General features: G+C 45.7%; 1 protein-coding gene across 2 annotated transcripts in view; it reads right to left on the reverse strand.

Annotated features, from left to right (window-relative positions):
* Positions 1-1,474: 1,474 nt before the first annotated feature.
* epc1a (enhancer of polycomb homolog 1 (Drosophila) a) overlaps positions 1,475-19,240 on the reverse strand; it is a 30,020-nt gene continuing 12,254 nt past the window's right edge. For both annotated transcript variants that reach the window (XM_012824156.3, XM_012824155.3), the window contains 13 exons: positions 10,364-10,523; positions 7,909-8,054; positions 7,267-7,473; positions 6,974-7,122; positions 6,422-6,578; positions 5,834-5,992; positions 5,526-5,615; positions 5,161-5,306; positions 4,437-4,843; positions 3,759-3,859; positions 3,410-3,545; positions 2,084-2,456; positions 1,475-1,930 (listed from right to left, as the gene is read on the reverse strand). In XM_012824156.3, the coding sequence (XP_012679610.2) occupies positions 1,861-1,930; positions 2,084-2,456; positions 3,410-3,545; positions 3,759-3,859; positions 4,437-4,843; positions 5,161-5,306; positions 5,526-5,615; positions 5,834-5,992; positions 6,422-6,578; positions 6,974-7,122; positions 7,267-7,473; positions 7,909-8,054; positions 10,364-10,463 (2,241 nt within the window). In that variant the 5' untranslated portion in view covers positions 10,464-10,523 and the 3' untranslated portion in view covers positions 1,475-1,860. The remainder of the gene's footprint in view (positions 1,931-2,083; positions 2,457-3,409; positions 3,546-3,758; positions 3,860-4,436; positions 4,844-5,160; positions 5,307-5,525; positions 5,616-5,833; positions 5,993-6,421; positions 6,579-6,973; positions 7,123-7,266; positions 7,474-7,908; positions 8,055-10,363; positions 10,524-19,240) is intronic.

Raw genomic sequence — 19,240 nt, forward strand, 5'->3', positions numbered from 1 at the left:
AATCTACTACTCTACACCTTAGAGGTTCTCTGGTTATAAGAGTTCTATGCATTTTGTGTTGCTAATGTGATATGGGCTTATCCACAAGAAAAAAAAGGTACTCTGCCAGATATACATGAACTGGAGTTCTAACCAGACTACCAGTAACTATGACTGAAGTCCCAGGCCTGCTTCAGTGTTTCGAAAGCTCAATTAACCATGCATTACATTATTTTAAACCTTTATTTTTGGTATGACACCACAAAGTGCTCTGCTTATTCTTAAACCTGTACACACACACACACACACACACGCACATTACCACAGAGGTGCAGACACAGCCATCTCAGGCAGTTACCGTTCATCTCCCAAATCCACATAAATCAACACAACCCCATCTCTAAATCAGACACACACACACACACACACACACACACACACACACACACACACACACACACACAGTTCAGCATGCATGGAAATAACCCACAGACACTGTAGTGTTTCACATATATGGACCTGGGCTTTATTGTCTGATTCACGTGAGTCCTCACATTTATTTATTCATTCATTCCATTCATTTCTTTTTTTTTTTCTTCCTCTTTTTAATCTTTTCTTCTGCAGACTCTTGATAAATTCTCCTCTGTTGGGCGGGATGGCTTGCGGGCGCCAGCAGAGGCACCGAGGCTACGCCAGTGTAGCCGTGCCAACTGCTACCTCTTCACAGAAGAGACCAGATGCCGCTCCCGTGCTTGGGGAGCCTGTGTGTCCGTGTGGTGACGGGGGTGGGGAAGTGTGTGTCAGTGTGGGGGAGGTGAGGTGCTTCAACAGAGGAGTGGGGTTTGTTTGTGTTTGTGTGTGTGTGTGTGTGTGCCTTTGTTTAGGGGTGGTGACAAGTGTGAATACGTGTGTGTGTGTGTGTGAGAGAGAGATCAGGGAGAAGAGGGGATAAGAGCGCAAAGGGACTGGAATGATGACTGCAGGATTTGTGAACCCCCTCCACCCCTTCAGTCAGGCATACACCCACCAAGGTGGAGGGGGAGAAGTCTGTTGCTTTAGCACAAAACACCCAAACATGACATGAACAAACAGAACCAGTAGAAAAATAGCCTCTTGTTTACAAGACGGGAGGGGGGAGGGCTGTGTGTGTGGTGGTCAGAGTGTGTCGAGCAGCTGAGGAAGAGGAGGGAGTGGAGGAAGGGGATGGTGACAGTGCCGAGATGAGTGAGGTGAAGGAGACTTAACACTCCCTCTCACACACATACAGGAACCCCTCCCCCCCACACACACACACACACACTCATACACACAAGCGGGAGTGAGGGATGAACAGAGTATACAAAAAAAGTGACCAAAAATAAACAAAAACAAAATAAAACTGTAAACACGCACAATAAATAAAACAGCAGGGTTGGCACCACGCCCGTCGTTCCTCGCTCACTCTCCCAACATCCCCCCCCACCCCAATTTTGCCCCTCTCCATCGGATTTTTGTCTTTTTCATTTTCTTCTTTTTTTGTTTTTAAATGTTGATTCCCAAGTGCAAAACATCACAAATGAACAGTTCTGTATTCAAGTAACTTATATACAGGGAGTCCAGACACAGTTCCTGTACAGTGGATGCTCTCATTGTAAGGTCTGCAAAGTTGTAGAAAAAAGAAAAGAAAAGAAAAGAAAAAGAAAAGGGGGGTGCGTGGGGGAGTCAGGGGATCAAAACAAAAAAGAAAAGTGGCAGAGAGATGAGTTGTTGCTGTCCAGTCTGCGGCCATTGCCCTGGAAACGCGCCGTTGGCCGTCCCTTTGCATCCCCGGTTGGTGATTGGTGCACAGCACCCATTGATGGACAGGTGGAACAGCAGGTAGCCCCTCCCCTGCTGGGCTCACTACGTCACCTCCATGGCCACTGTGGTCTCGGCCAAGCTGTTGAGAGACTTCTCCTGCTCGTGGTTCTCCCTGGACACACACAAAGAAAAGAGAGGGGGACACTTTTATCCATTTGTCCACTAATGTCCATATGTATTTCACACCTCTCATCTAGAGACGTGCAAATGAAATGAAATGGAGTGTGAGTGTGTGTGTGTGTGTGTGTGTGTGTTCGCTTCTCACCTGGGCACCAGGTCCATGTTACTGGTTGCTGTGGTGACCTTGGGGATCTGACAGTTGTTGTTAAGCTTGAGGGCGGCCGGACTGACGCTGAGGCTTCTGGGAAGGTGCCGTGCGGTCAGGCCCGAGATGGGCGGGGCCGGCATGCTCAGCCGCAAGTTGTTGCCGATCAGCACAGGTGGCGTAGAATTGGTGGGGTTGCCGTGGTTACCCAAGGAGAGGTGGGTGTTGGGGGCGTGGGGGCCCGAGGCGGTGGGGGCAGAGTTGTTGGGGGTTGAGGAGGCAGAGGGAGGGGTCATTGTCGAGGACACTGCTGTCGTAGACGAGGGGCTGCTGGTGGTGGTCGTGGTGGGGAGAAGTAAGCCCTTATACACACCTACAGAAGATGGGGGCAAGAAGGAGACATCAGGAGATGAGCCAAGAAATCCTAAACCATTACTGGAAGTCTGCTTTCATAGTGAAATATACTGAATGTTTGCACTGTGTATTGAACATTAGCATTGTGTGTGTGTGTGCTTGTGCACTAGGGGTGCATTGAATAATCTGATGACCACATTTTATGATTGACAAATTGATGACCAAATTAGTTTCCAACGAATATAATAGTTGATTAGTTTGTGACTGACTCTGAATGCTCAGACATATAAGCAATGTTACTTTACTGGAGAGAACAGTAACCATGGCAACACCTTCCAACCAAAGACCTCAAAGTGCAGCAGCATTTCACTCTTCACTCTGCAAACGTTGCAGTTCACAACCTTCTTGGCAAAGCTGACCTTGACTGGCACTGGAGCGCATTAGTTATGCTCGAAGCTAGCTAGCGTAGTTGACGTTATTGTCAAACCTGCTACTTCAAGTTGTAATTCACAATGATCCAGTGATCACATTCCAAATGTCCCCTAACTTCAAAGTATTAGAAATTCACTGCTTAAACGCTGAATCTTTGTCATGACGGAAGTTTATGCCAAGTGCACAAATTTAGAGAACACCAGATAATTTCATACTTTCTAAATCGTGACATTTATTTTACAACTTGTTTCAATGCGTGTGTGCCCAAAGTGGATGGCATTCATATTAAATGGAACGAGTTTGGGTTTTTTGAATCTCGTACTGCTACCATAGACGGCTTTCTTCCAAGGAATCAGATTTGTGCTCATCAAGTATAGGCCCTGACTGAATTAGTCCTAACCATTCACTAAAGAAAAAAATGTATTTCAGTGAAGTATTCATTCATTATTCGGCTGTCCTGTCTAAATATGGTCATTGGCCATTGAACAACTCCTATGGGTCCATCACTAGCACACACATCACACAGCATGTGTCCCTCACCTGAGGGCTGCAGGACGCCGTTGACTCCTCCACCCGTGTTGCCCTCCTCTTTGACCTTGAGGGTCAGCAGCTGGTCGGCCGTCGCCAGAGCCGAGGCCGCAAACTGGGCACTGGCAGAGTCCAGTGTCTGAACAATCTTCAGACAGAGAGACAGAGAGACAGACATTATACATATACATTCACAAAGAAACACACACACACACACACACACACACTGAAATCCAGACACTCTGAACTCAAGGCCAGTCACACTACAATAAAACATTTCAGGAAACATACAGACTCATACGAAGATTTCCATTTGTAACTAGAAACGCACACAGACACACACACACACACAAACACACACCTGTGTGGGGGTGAGAGTCTGGTTGGCTTGCTGGTTCAGCTGCTCCTTCTGCATGAGGGCCAGCTGCTCCTGATGCTGCTGGAACTGCTCTTCTGTAACCACTGCTCACACACACACACACAAAATAAGTACAAACGGTTAACACACATTAAACTTAAGTTACAGAAAGAACAGACATTCCTTGCATACTCACACAATTGCCTGAATTGAAACACTATAGGATGGGTCTACAAAATCTTTACTGAGGGAGAAATCAATTTGAAATGCCTACTCACTTCACTCCACACACCCACCCAGAGTGATCAATGGCACAATGGGAACTTTACACAATTTCATGGTTGGAAAGATTTTCCAATTACAACCAGCCCAAAATACGTGCGCACACACACACACGCACTATTTTCATCCTCGGTGAAAGAGAGCACATAAAATCATCACACACACACGCTGAATCTTCAAAAACATAAACCCACAATGCAGCAACTCTAAATCTCACATAGACAGGTCCACAACAGACAGCAAGACACACACACACACACACACACACACACACACACACACACACACACACACACACACACACACACACACACACACACACACACAGACACACACAGACACACACAGACACACACCTGTAGCGCTTGTGTGAGTACGTGTGCATGTCTGGAGACTCACCAATTAACGGTGCGCCAGCTGCTCCTCGGCCAATCCCGCGCAGCGGCCGGCGTGATGCAGCGGCCAGGGCGGCGGCCGATTGCATGGCCGTGTGTGTCCGTGGCCGGAAGTGCCTCCAGCGGCACGTCCTGATGTTCAGCAGCACCTGCCTGAGCTCGTGGGCCAGCGAGCGTGACGAAGACGACGACGAAGACTGTGAGGATGAGGTGGTGTTGTGCGTGTCTGTGTGTGTGTCTGCAGCAGCGTCTCCGTGCCTGTCCGTGGGGTGTGTGTGCGCAGCCGTGTCCGCATCCGTGTGTGTGTGTGAGGTACTGGCGGAGTGCAGCGGGGAGAGGTCCGGTTCTGACGTGGAGTCCAGTCTGTGGAACACGCTGTCCAGATCTGAGGAGGCCCGATCCAACTGAACCCTAAAGACACAGAGAGAGAGAAGAATGAGTGAGACATTATTGAGTGAGTCTATGAGTATACATGTTTTAAATACTAGCTCAAATACAAATGTATGTATAGCACAAGCATGAATGAGTTTACGTACAAGGGTCTTCAGTGCATGCATCTGTTTCAGGCCAAACTCACTGCGTTTGTCTGCGTTTAGATGTGCGTTTTGAGTGTAAATATTTGTGTGGGTGTGTGCGTAGGTAGGCCTCTGTTTCTGGTGTACACATCACGTTCGTCAGTTTAGATGTGTATCTGCGAAGCAGAAGTGTGTGTGTGTGTGTGTACTGACCTGCCCCCTCGGCCGAGGCGTCTGCGAGCCAGGCCCAGGCAGTGCGGGGGTCTGCTGAGGGAGGTGAGGGAGAAGCGGAAGCGGGGGTCGCCCGAGCCGCCCTCCTCTGGCACACTCCAGGGCCAGCTGCCAGTCTCTGACCGCGTCTAAACACACACACACACACACACACACCACAGAGAGAGAACTGTCAGCAGAGGAGGGGTGTGTGAGGATGAGGTTACCTGCAGGGGTTGACTGACTGTGTGTGTGTGTGTGTGTGTGTGTGTGTGTGTGTGTATACATGTGTCAGCACAATGGTGGAAAAGAAAAAACAAACAATAAAACCCTGAGAAGTGAGAGATAAGTGTGTTTACGCGACTCACAGCGTGGTACACGCAGCCAGCCTTCCTTCTGAAGGCAAACACTCCGTCTGGGTCGTTCTCCTCCTCCGCCTCTGACGAACCTGAGTGGATCTAGAGAACACACACACACACCGCGTCAGTACATAACTCTTAACTTGGACAGAAACTTCCAACTCTGGCATAACACGTGTAATCATTGTAGTGGTGCTTGCTACCCGTTTCTGAGATGAGGAAGTTGATTAGAGCTGTAGCGCTTATCACACAAGTTGGGGGAAGTTGCTGTGTGTGTGTGTGTGTGTGTGTGTGTGTGTGTGTGTGTGTGTGTGTACCTGAGTGTAGGGCTCGTCGTCTGAGCTGGGAAAGTCGTACTGGTTGAGGTCTTTGGGGTTGAAGAGGGCGGGGCCACTGTGCTGGGGAGCGGAGAGGGGCGGGGCCTTCTGCTTCTTCTCATATTTCCTCTTGGTGCGGACCACCTCCGTCTTCTCCGGCTGGAGAGAGAGAGAGAGAGAGAGAGAGAGAGAGAGAGAGAGAGAGAGAGAGAGAGAGAGAGAGAGAGACAGACAGAGGGGAGAGGGAGAAAGGGAAACAAGACACAGAGAAAGAAGAATCATTAGAACAAAGAAAGAAATAGGACTAAGATCTGAGGAATTACAATTTCACTGATGTTCCCTGCAGAGCGTATTTATATGTGGCACGCAAAAGTGTGCGTCTCCTATATAGGACACAAATACATGCACTATTTATAGAACAATATGGGATAACTCATGCATATCCATGAACGTGGGAGGCCCTAATGACTGAATGCATTTGTAAATCCATATACATGCATATCCATACAGGACCGTGTGTGTGTGTGTGTGTGTGTGTGTGTGTGTGTGTGTGTGTGTGTGTGTGTGTGTGTGTGTGTGTGTGTGTACCTTGCTCCTATAGTCCTTGAGATCCAGCAGGTCGTGGTGGCGTAGCTGGCCGCTGGAGGACATGGGCAGCAGGGGCAGGCTGTAGACGGGCTTCACCAGAGCCCTCTGGGCCAGAGCCTCTGCCATCACGTCCGCCCCATAGTCAGGGGTAACGTTCCTGCAGAGGAAGGGAGACACAGGGATCATCATGAGGGCCACAGGGGACATCATGAGGGCCACAGGGTGACTGGAAACGGACATCTAGTTTGCTGAATAGTAGAGGGCTGCAGACGAAGCCTCATAACCAGAGATATGTATTTGTGCCGCAGTGAAAGCCTCGCCTCATATCTGATGCACCTGATCTGTCTGCAACATTACCTCCTTGTTGGACTAATCAGCTATGACCACATCTCTTTCTATACTTGCATTAGTGTGTACATCATGTACATGTATATGTGCATACACATCTCTTATATCTTCGGTACAAGGTTAGAGAGCTGTGTGTCTGTATACATAATCTGCATACATGTGAGCAATGTGTGCCTGTATCCTGTGTTTATGACGCGTGTGTACCTCTTCTCCACGATCTCCAGTGTGAGGCTGAGCAGCTCTCTCTTGCTGCGCTCGCGTCTCTTGATCATCTCCAGGATGGACACGGCTCGGCTCAGGTCCCTCCTCAGCTTCAGCATCTTCTCGTACGAGGCCTCATCGTTCTTACGGTTCTGCACACACACACACACACACACCAGATCAGGTCCACCATTTTAATTCAATATTTTTTTATGGCAATTACAAGACTTTGATGTGGCATTTAAAAGTATGAAGCTATATTTCACAATGTGTGTGTGTGTGTGTGTGTTCCTCACCTTCCGCGTCTGCATCTTCTCTGTGCGGCGCCTGAAGGCCACGTACGGGTCGTTGGTGCTGGAGCCGTCCCTCTTCTCCTGCTTGACGGTGGGGATGAGCGAGCCGCTGGAGGAGCTGCGCCTCTTCCTGCTCCAGTACTCGTACACCTCCTGGATGAGCGCGTCATCCTCCTTCAGCAGCAGCTTGGCCTCCTGCAGAGTCACCAGCTGCGGGGAGGGGGGGGGGGGGAGAAAGAGAAAATGCTTTCTAGTAAGAGCCAAGGTAACACACGCTTAAAAACATGAAGCTGAAAAGAATCAAATGATCTGTGAAGGCAAACTCAGGAGGTACGGCGAAAGAGTGAAAATAGGCATGTACAGTTTGGGACTGGTGCTTGATGTAATGGCACACTTGAGCACCAGTTTCATATTCAAAGCCACAAAAGATAGGTGTACTATCGCCTAAACAATTAGTGACAACTGACACTGCAGAGACTTCAACAGCTTTCATACTTTCAACACGGCTCACATAAATCAACCTAAAAACCAAACAAACAGACCTGGTGTCCAGATTTCCATGTTTAAATGAACTGCACATGGATAGGACTACGTCTGCTGCTTCTCACGCACCAACAGACCGATGCCCATCCCATGCCAACCCACCTGCTGCCCGCTGCCCTTCTCCAGCCGCTCGATCATATCCTCAAACTGCATGGCTCCAATCTCCATGCGCTTCTGCAGCTGCAGCATGCAGGCCTCGTCCTCCGAGTCCATGTCGTAGTCCGGCTGGTCCGCATCCAAGCTGAAGGCTGAGCCACAGAAGGGTGGGTGGTTACCCAAAGTCACACACACACGCCTGACACACACACTTATAGTGTACGCTACCAACAGAGCTTGCATAAACATAGACAGAAAGTTCAAGGAGACATGAATTCATACCCCAAACACATCCATGGTATATCTTTTGCAGCCACACACTTAAACCTCCACAAAAACTTTCCTCCACACACCTCCACCTCTAATGTTAGCTGGAGAATGCTAGCCTGGTACCCTGCAAAGCTAGCCTGGTCCCCTGCAATGCTCTCTTCCTTAGAGAAGAGCTCCAGACTGGCCTGAACTGAATGACAACTGGAACCTGAAAGTAGACCTCTAACTGTCTGGAAACAGTCCTCAGAGTGCCTCAACATCCGGTGCTGCGCTCACGATGAATAAATGCATGTTGGTTATGTTAAAGGGATTAGCACTGATGTGTCAATCTCTCTTGTGTGTCAGGGGCAGAGATGCTTGACAAGGTCTTCTTGGCCCGGTCTGCTCACTTCAAATTATGCACCAGCTACATTAAAATCTTGCCAAGAATTTGTTTCCGTGACAACTTAAGCTACAGCCCATCCTTTAGGGACACAAGTACAGGATATGTGCAGATTCAAAAGTATTAAATCCAGAACCCGGTTCACCAGGACATTCTCAAACTGCTAATCCACACAGACACACAAGTGGCCTCTTAAATCAACTCTTTTCAAACCATTTCGAAAAGATACCTCTCAGGACAGAACCCCCACCTCACTTCACCTCTCTGTCTGTCTGTCTGTCTGTCTGTCTGCGTGTCTGCGTGTGCGCGTGTCTACAAAACTAGAGCAAGCAGAATACATCAGCTCAGATCTCCCTTGGGGGACAAGGGACACACTCACACCCGTTTGCTTGAGTGTGTGTCGGAGCATGCACAAATGGTTCGAGACAGCATTTCATCATATTGCAGCCTTTATAAACATTCCTTGGCTTCCACACACACTTACAAATAGTCTCTTACAAACAAATCACTAGGGCCAATGATTTTCCGCGATAACGGAAAACGGACGGAATTCGCGGAATGAACACTTTGAAACGGAATTGCACCTTTGAAACGGAAACATCATTTTGTTCATACAAATAGCCCAAATTCCCCTGTATTTTGGGCTGCAAGGCTATATTTCTTTCAAATAAACACAACAACGATTGCAACGATGAACAAACATTAATTAAAGAACAAAACCACTGAGAAAATGTCACGTCTGCGCTGCACTCTGCTCCGCCCCCCTTTTCAACGGTTGACCCACAGATTTCCGCTAAAGCCACATTCAGTCACATTCACGCGCTCGTCTTCCCAATCGCATTTAAAACAAAAAATGTTTAGTCTTCTGTTCTGTTGATGGCTGGCAAACAACAATCTAAGAAGGGCACATATTATTCACTCATTTTAAGCCATCAATCTACCTCAGGGTGAACAAAATGAGCTGAAACGGGAAAAAAAACGGAATTCACCAAATGTGAAACGGAAAATGCATTTTTTTGAAACGGAAAATCATTGGCCCTAAATCACACACACACACACAGCAGCTTCAGCATTTTCAAGCTACAACAAACCATCCCTGCAATCTCCAAATTTAAACCCCTAACAAGTTGTCTATACTTGCCCGACCCAAAAGCCTGTTTTCTCTGCCTCACGCAAACAGGCAGTGACAAAGCACAACACACATCGTCACCCTCTCTCTCCCTCCCTCTCAGACATCCTCACACACCACCTCAACACCAAGGGTACAGTTATGTACACGTGCATACACACTCAGTTAGCACGATGGATGGCATCTGACAGTTTAGCTACAATTCTAAGCTTGGCCGTTTTAAGATGCCAGGCATGCATGTACACTAGGGCTGAACGATTAATTGCATTTGCGATTTAATCGCGATATGATAGAACGCGATTTTCTAACCGCAACGTTCGCGATTAAAAACGTGGTTCTTAAGATGGTACATTTTGCACTCAGTGTTTAAAAAGTGCATGCCTTGTGTTTATTCTTACAATGACTTTGTTTAAATGACTTAAATGCACAGTGGCAAAGCCACCGATTTGTTGTTCTTGATTCTGTAATGAGCAGTTAAATAAAAATGTAAATTGTGGGAAATAATATTTTACACTAAATGTATCTAATATTGTGTTGGTCATATTTAAATCATTCATTACGATTTTTTGGGGGAAAATCGCAATTAGATTATTTTCCCAAATCGTTCAGGCCTAATTTACACACACACACACACACACACACACAGACACACACACACACACAGACGTGTGTGTACTCACGCTGGATGTGGATGAGCTGCTTTGGCATCTTGAAATCCCCAGGGTAGAGCGAGTCGTAGTAGGGGATGTTGCTCTCGGCCTCGGGCACGGGGATCACCATGCTGTCCCGCTTCTCCCCGTACACCTGCTGCGCCGAGATGGCCCGCTGGAGATGGTGTTCCTATGGCAACCAAACACATACACACATTAGCAACGATACAGGTAAGCGCACACACACAGACAAGCAGCACCATATGCACCATCAATTCAAATGCCACCACTATCTTTTTTTAGCACCATCTTAAGATTTTATCTGAATGAAGGAACAATACAGGAAGACGCAAAAACGTGTACAGCACAGGGTTCCGAAAATGCTTAGTGGTCAGAATGTGATCAGTCAGACAAGATTGTGGGACTACACAGTGATGGGACCTAGAGCACATGTATGCAAGCTCGACCTCAAGATTAGGTGAGACATGAGACCTGAACATGTAGAGAGGAGGATAAATGCAAGCAGGAGATGGGAGCGTTCGTTAACCAGACACTGAGAGAGTTAACACACGCTATGCAAGGTCTTAATGGAAACAAAAACAGGACACAGTCAAGTCAATCCACTACTGCATAGTCAGCAGTTTCAATATAGACTGACACTTAATGGGACACGTTGCTCTCGTGTTCGTGAGAGCCACTTATGTTAAAATTCTAATGAAATCCATCAGACTCTCACGAAGCTTACTCTTGCCACAAGTTGCAACGGTCTGGCCCTCAAGGTTTAAAGTGGTTGGCAAAAAAGCCACAAGTAGGCTTCACAGAAATCACACACACCGCAGGTACATCACAGAATAGCCCAACTTCGATCCAGGAATACATCACAGCTAATGTATTGCTCGATTTCTGGACTTAGGTGGATTTCTACCACCAGAAACAATACTTCACACACAGCCTACTCGTTGTTCGAAGAATGATTTAGTTTCAGTGTTCCAATGTGAGATTGCACTGGAGTTGGGGTTGGGGGGTGATTCACATTTGAATGCCATTTGAATCCAAGTAGCTCTATGCCCTGTGGGAAACCACCAGGAGGAGCATGTGTGAGTCATTGGGCCTCATGCAGCAACATTCTCTTATGTCAGCTCCAGATGCACCAAACCTTTACCATCCAGTGCACCAAACCTTTACCATCCAGATGCACCAAACCTTTACCATCCAGATGCACCAAACCTTTACCATCCAGATGCACCAAACCTTTACCATCCAGATGCACCAAACCTTTACCATCCAGATGCACCAAATATTCTTAACCATCCAAGTCTGCTCTTGCCCTTGTGTGCGGATTGCTGAATCCCACTTGATCAGAAATATCCTTGCGTTGGAAAAACAAATTTGTGTACTGTGAAAATTAGATTTCTTTTTCTGATCTTGGCATTCTCTTTTCTAAGAGAAGAGCAAAAGTAAGAACACATTGGTGAATCCCAGAAATCAATGGCTCCTAACAAAATAAGAACAAATTGTGGATACGAACAAAAAATGAGGGGGAAATTTGTTTTGATTTTCACTTCCTGCATGAGTGGAGCGTGACCCTAGTGTGTGATTTAAAGGGGAGCGCTCCCACTGGTCAGCCATACTACACTACTTCCTATAGACGTGAGCAGAAGGGCACACACACGACGACCACCCTCACACTTTAGCCAAATTCAATTCCCTTTTCCTCCAGTGGGTTTCTGGACTGCCGCGGTGTCAATATGTGCTGGATAGGGGGCATGTAAAGGGCAGTATAGAGAAGGGATTCTGCTGTATTTCCACACATTTTCTTAGCAAGAAGCCATGGTGGCCTGAGGAACCATACTGAGGATTCGGCTGTGCTTGAACAAAGCCCACTGCGTGACGGTGTAGACCAGAAATTTACTAAGGATCTCCTTTGGTTCTCGTACTAAAATACATTCAGAACGCCATTTCACAACAGTTAGAGTTACGCAAGCTTTGAACCTGCACAGGAACCAGCACCATGCCCGTAAGGAGACAACAGCCACGGTACAGAGCATAAACAAACCCCATTTTTTAAGTGTGTTGTAATGATGAAATAAACAAGTTACACAACATTACTGGCTTGGGCAAAGCCTACCAGGGTTTCATTTTCACTCCGGTCCAAGGGCGGCATATGAGAAACTGAGCTCGACTCTAGTTAGTGGGTGTGCGGAATCAATGTGTGAGATTAGCTTGGCGTGTGTGTGTGTGTGACTGTGCAGGCTTGTGTTTTGATGAGTGCGACTGCAGGACATCAGTCGGTGTCAAAACAGTTTCATAACTCAAAAAGGTCACAACGACGTAGTTAAACCGTTATCAGCACGATTACCTGACAATGCAAGCAGCAGGGGGCAACTAAAACAGCCAAGGAAACCGAGGGGAGATGAGTCTCTCTCTCATAAGACCTGTGGTTAACAGCTTAGAAGTCACGTCGTCTTAATAGTCATGATATTGCATTAGCCAGCTCCTGTAAATTGCATGGGACAGCGGGCCAGGCATGCAGACTAGAGCATTCCCATCTCAGCAGGGGGACCAGCTGAGGAATCTGTGACATTAACTGTCCCTCATCCTGGGGTCATGAGTGAAATCATCCAGGTGGACCAGCTGAGGAATCTGTGAACTGACCCCAGGATGAGGGAGAGTTAATGAGTGAAATCATCCAGGTGGGTGGCGGGAGACGGAAAAACAACATGGCTGGCAATCTCACACCTGTGGCAATTAGTAAACTATTTGTTGACACGTTGAGAGTGAAATCACACACATAGGAACAGCGCCAAATGTGTGGTTAGGAGATATAAGGTGTGTCTACACAAGTATGCGCCTGCATTTAAGTTTAGCTACAACTTTCCCATTATTTTTAAGCAATGTGCCAGTGGAGTCCAGTGTGTGTGTGTGTGTGTGTGTGTGTGTGTGTGTGTGTCAGGGTTTCTCTTGGCCGGTAATTCATTTTTGCCTGGTAAAATGTATCTTTAAAATTATAATTTAAAAAACTTGCCGGTCAAAATGTCCTGTAATAATATCCACACAAAACATATCCTTAAACAGGACATTTGTGTTGTAACCAAAGCAAATAAATCAATAACGGAACTATATCTTATTAGGCTATATTATTTTATTTATTAAAGCGAGTCACGAAATCATACCACTTCACTTCCATTAGACAGTTTGTTTTTTCGGTGTCTGTAGCTGTTACCAAGTGTGTGTGGATGATGTCATCTGGGACAAAACTTCTATTTTCCAGAATGCAAGTAGGGGTTGCTTATGCTCGCAAACAACCCAATTTAAAAGTGAAAGGTCTCTCTGTGTGTGTGTGTGTGTGTGTGTGTGTGTGTGTGTGTGTGTGTGTGTGCACGCATTTTGCTTAGACTGCATCTATAGCAACAATTCACTCCATATTAAACAGTATTTTCACCTGTCTGCAGTAAATGGTTTCCCCATGCCATGGGGAATCAAAGCAGCCCTCAATTCTATAAATGATTTAGCAGGCTGGAAACACACACACACACACACAAAAGCAGTGATCTTTCTGACAGGATCAAAATTGCAATATATGGATCAGCAATGCAGAACAATACGGGCCAACAGTTTGCTGTCTAGCAACTACACGAAAACCACAGCAAGGTGCACACTACCATCTTTATAACACATCACAGCACATGCACACAGACCAGGTACAAAACCACCAACCTCCAACAACTACATCCTTCAACACACATCTCAACACCACTGCTACACGAGCTTGACACACACACATACACACACACCCAGATTAATATACCACATCGATATAAACACCCAGCCTCTCTAAGACACTCAAACACACACACAGACAGAGACCCTCCAGAGCAGCACTCACCCTGTGTACTGTAAGATTAATCTTTCATTAGTGCAGGAGCTACACATATGAAATATTAACCAACTGCCTTCACTAAACCACACCAATCCAGACAACACACAGACTTGTGTGTTTAGTGCACGTATGCCTGTGTGTCTTCATGTCAGCAAAGGGTCCATTGTGCTGAGGACAGAAACACCTGTCCTTTCTTCCACCATGGGCTGGTTTTGGCACATATGACTTGATTCGATTCTGATTCACAAGCTATCGAGCCGATTCAAATCAGAGTCGATATCAATAGGAATGAGATTTAAAAAAAAAAAAAAAAAAAACACAGCCTGCTACATAGCAGCTTTCCATATTTACAGAGAGATGTATAGAGAAGTAGGGTGACCAGGTTTTCAAATGGTACAGATGTAATCCATTTCTGGTCACTGGTGGAAATGTTGGCACCGTTTCAAGTTTACCACTGCAAAAAACGTGCAGCTAGACAAATGCTTAGCAAACTCGGGTGGGTGTACATCCCTGCGTGGTACCTATGCCTTCTCGGTCATCTGTAAATAGTGTTACCATGAGTAAACTGTGTTCCCACGATCCTCATCTTATTGCTCTTATCCCTATTTTTAAACATGATGGATTTTCGGGAAAAGTGCTGAAAAACAGGAATGCCCTCGGCAAAACCTGGCCACCATGCTCTAAAGCAAACACAAATGTACAAATGCAGTGCCACTGGAAACAAATTGTGAAAAAGAGAACACGTCAGAGAGAAAAGGCCAAAGGCCTGTATACCAAATTCTTTGCATGAGGCATACAAGGGTATAGTTGCTTGAACAGTTCAAAAATAATAATCATAATAATAATTGGAGCACATCAGTTTCATCTGAAAAGGTGGCATGCTGGCTCCCTGGACAAAGACAACTAGTCTTGTTAGCACAGTTAACATTAATACATTATCCCTTGATCAAGGAATTGTTAAATCACGTTAAACACACAGTGTAGCAAATAACCTATTCATTCACAACGATCCTGTTCACATTCCAAATGTGCCCCAACTTTACAATGTTAGAAATTCACTGCTTTAACAATGAATCGCTGATTGAAGCTTTTATGGCTGGCAAGCCAAGTGCACACATTTAGAGAACACCATATCATTTGATACTTTCTAAATTGCGAAAGATTTCTATAACTCGTTTCTATGTGTGTGTGGCCCATGTAGGTTGCATTTGAATTCGCTGAAACGAGTTAGGCTATGGGTTTGCTGGATCTTGTAATGCTACCATGAATTAACACCAACCAGTCATTGAAAGACGTATTTTGGAGTGAAGTTATCGTCTTTATTGTCCTCATTGTTAGTTAGCATATGCCTAAAACAACCTCAAGCTAAATGTAAGAGTCCATAAATAAATAGGAGCCATTGAATAATTGTGCAAATCATAATCCGAATATTGGATTATTTGTTTCAATAAAATAGTGGTTAGCTGCAGCCCTAATACAGAACCTAATGCTTCGCAATAAGAAGCTGCACACAGGCCACATTCATTACAGCACTGGCCACAAAAAGGAAAACCAATTTACTAGAATGTAACCATGGCAACGTGTTGAAACAGCAGCATGGCAAAACCTAGGCTAAAATTTGTGGGAGATTTTAACAGATTAAAGCCTTGGACACAAGCCAAATTAGCTGATCAGTTGGGAATTAATGTGCAAAAAAAAACAATCAATCATTTAGGCTAGCATATATTCACATGATAGAACACTGGTTCAAGCCAATACTGTCAACGTTGTCACTTCACAGCATGAATGCATTATTGGGAAAAGTGATGAAATGTTTGGCCACTCTTAGTGATTAAAAGCATAGAAAGCCTGTTCAGTGCAAAGAATTACTGTACTTTTAATCCTGTCGGCCATTGTGAGTAGCCAGTGGACAGACTCAAGCGTGAAATGACAGGAGCAATCTGAAGAGTCCGTACTAGAGTTCATTTAGCATGTTTGTGCCGAGTCATCAAAGTCAGGCCACATGAAACACCCGAACGGATCAACATTGAAAACTCCCTTAGGTGACAGTTGCCTGAAACTTCACAGTTCGAATACAATGTCAAATAGAAAGAAAGAAAAAAAAAGACTGATCGCAGACATCGCCATCATCTGATCACTTTTTCAGCAAGTACAGTAGCTCAGAGTCCACATATACCAGCTTCATTTCAACTCGTCTCCACCAGATTTATGTTCTGATTGGCTCACATTCACATATTCTTGTAGAGAGCGAAACATTACTTTAACATTACTGGGCCTCTTCATTACTTTAATGAATCTACACCTGACCACCACACTCTAATCACATCCTGGACTGTCAGGCTGTCACTTGCCATCATTACAGTAACAAAAATGCTCCGTTTTAGGGTTGAGTGGAGTTTTGAGCAGTACATGCTAAATGGAGGTCATACTGAAAAGTTATAACAAACGCAAAGAGCAAACTCCAGGAAAAAGTTGAAATGACACAGTACTGCATACTCACACAATAACAAACCGGCAGCAATGACACAGTGCGGTTACACAGAAACTTGGAATTGCTCACTCAAACATGGGCAAACAAACGCCCACACATACACACATCAAACCCTCACTGTCAAAGTATTGATTTTAGCCTCCCTGGTCTGTCAATACACACACCTTAATTGTCTGTTAACATAAGGCTACTACTAAAACAGGCTTCCATCATGACAAACTGTCTGTCTGTCTGTGTCTCTCGCTGTCTGTCTGTCTGTCTGTCTGTCTGTCTCTTGCTGTCTGTGTGTGTGTGTGTGTGTGTCTCTCGCTGTCTGTCTGTGTGTCTCTTGCTGTCTGTGTGTGTGTGTCTCTGCACGAGGCTGATCAGGCTTGAGGATCATACATCTCTGGTTAATGCGGTCATTCTCAAACACTCCACACCTACACACTCGTACTAATGACCTCAACGTACTAATCACTACAAGATGAGCATGGGAGGGAGGGGTGTCTCGCATCAATGAAGAGACTATGCAACTATGATGTGACTGGTCTCAGAACACAGAGCAAAGCATGAAATGAATGAGTTGATAGGAAGGTAACACTTGGTCTTACCTTACACAATGGTGATGTATGGATGATAGCAATAATATTTCAACTTTACATTTTTTACCAAAAATCCACAGTAGCCCAGAATTCAAAGTTCAGCCAATAAAGTGTTCTTATTGTGTTCACATAGAGCAGCAGTTTTTTTGTTTGTTATAGACTTGATGTAAGAGCCATCCTTGAGAAATCCGTCAACAACTCACAATTGTTGCACATTTATTTGATCAAAATGACAGTTGGGAGAGAAAATTCTGCTGATTTATCCAACCGATTTATCCTTTTCTGCTGTGGCCATCCATCCTCTTGTTAACCAAGGGCTCCAACTGGAAACTGAGTGCACGCAAGATCATCAAATGATTTACGGGTACTCAACGTTTATGTAGAAACACAAGAATAAATGTAACTGCTCGAGGACTCTGTGCAGCTCCTACTACACACACACACACACACACACACGCGCACGCACGCACGGAGGTCAGTGGGTCAGGAGTCAATTATCACACACAGCCTCTTCACACAAATCCCTTGAGAGCATTACATAACACACACACACACACGGAAGGGGGCAAAGGACCCTCTGGGACCCCATAGCATCTGTGCACGCACGCACACACACACACACACTGACAGAGAAACATACCTTTCACACCAAAATTCTCCCTCCAACACCACTGCAGCTTTTGACCCACCAAAACACCACATTTCCCATCGTCCAAAAAGCCCTTCATCGCTCTGCCAAAAACATCCATCATCAATCCATCATCGGTCGAGCGCTACTTCACTACTGACTGCAGACCTCTCTTCATCACCGGTCCCCTGCATCATCTCCTCCATCATAAATCCACATCCACGATCTCCGCAGCACTTCCAGCTACTCCGAGCTAAGCGTCTCCATAGCGATGGCATCCCCATCCATCCTGCCCGCAGTGACAGCAGCGCTCAGAGCCTCCGCATCAGTGCTATTCCCAGCAGCAGCCCCACTCACGTGATGTCTGCTGCCCAGCACTGTGTGTGTGTGTGTGTGTGTGTGTGTGTGTGTGTGTGTGTGTGTGTGTGTGTGTGTGTGTGTGTTGAAGAGGTTCACACAGGGCCCCTACTACTGTGCATCCAGGGCAGGCGAACAACATGAATGGAGAGTGTTCACAAGTTCACAACAGGCCCACGCAAATGCATACACAGAGTAAGGTTATGGCTTCTAAAATAAAATAAATAGATAAATAATTCAAATGAAAAAAATATTGGTAACGGCCCAGTCAAGATATTCTATATAAATCATTGTTTTCCATTTAAACCCAGGTTTCTGTGGGTTCTCGGGTACAGTCCTTGCAGGACGATACACCTGAGCTGCACAGCAAACCTCAGCTCTAAAGCTATAGGCTAACAGACACCAAACACAGCAAACACAAACTCCTATGGTTACAAGTAGCCTATTAGTTACACACACACACTGGCTTTCCTTGTAGTAAATAAAACACAGTTAAAAAACACTGAATAAAACGCATGCTGACTAACTGTTTGAAATAGAGCCACTGCCACATACTGCTGTGCTGGCAAAAATTAGTCAGACATTAACTATACAAAATTAACATGCATGCAAAGTTATCCTAGTAGCTACCAGAAGGCATCTAACAATACCAAGTCATGTAATCAAGGCTCTTTCAATATAGGAGCCTGCAGGTAGAAAAGCTCTGTGTGACCTCATGGGACAGGGAACCACAGCCTGCCTGTGGGATAATTAAGCCATCATTAACAGCCTCATAATTAACACACTGGCTTCATGTCAGATGGGATACTTAACAAGCTCATAAATATTCCTCCTCTATGCTAATGAGGCATGGGCTCATCTATCTGTGAGGTAACTCCAAGTAAAGAAACTTCACACCGGCACCACACACACGTCAACACGGCTTACACAAAGACCTGTCCAAACTTTAGATCGGAAATGGAGGCAG

Source organism: Clupea harengus, chromosome 17 (genome assembly GCF_900700415.2).
Source record: "Clupea harengus chromosome 17, Ch_v2.0.2, whole genome shotgun sequence".
In the NCBI taxonomy this organism is placed as follows: Eukaryota; Metazoa; Chordata; class Actinopteri; order Clupeiformes; family Clupeidae; genus Clupea; species Clupea harengus.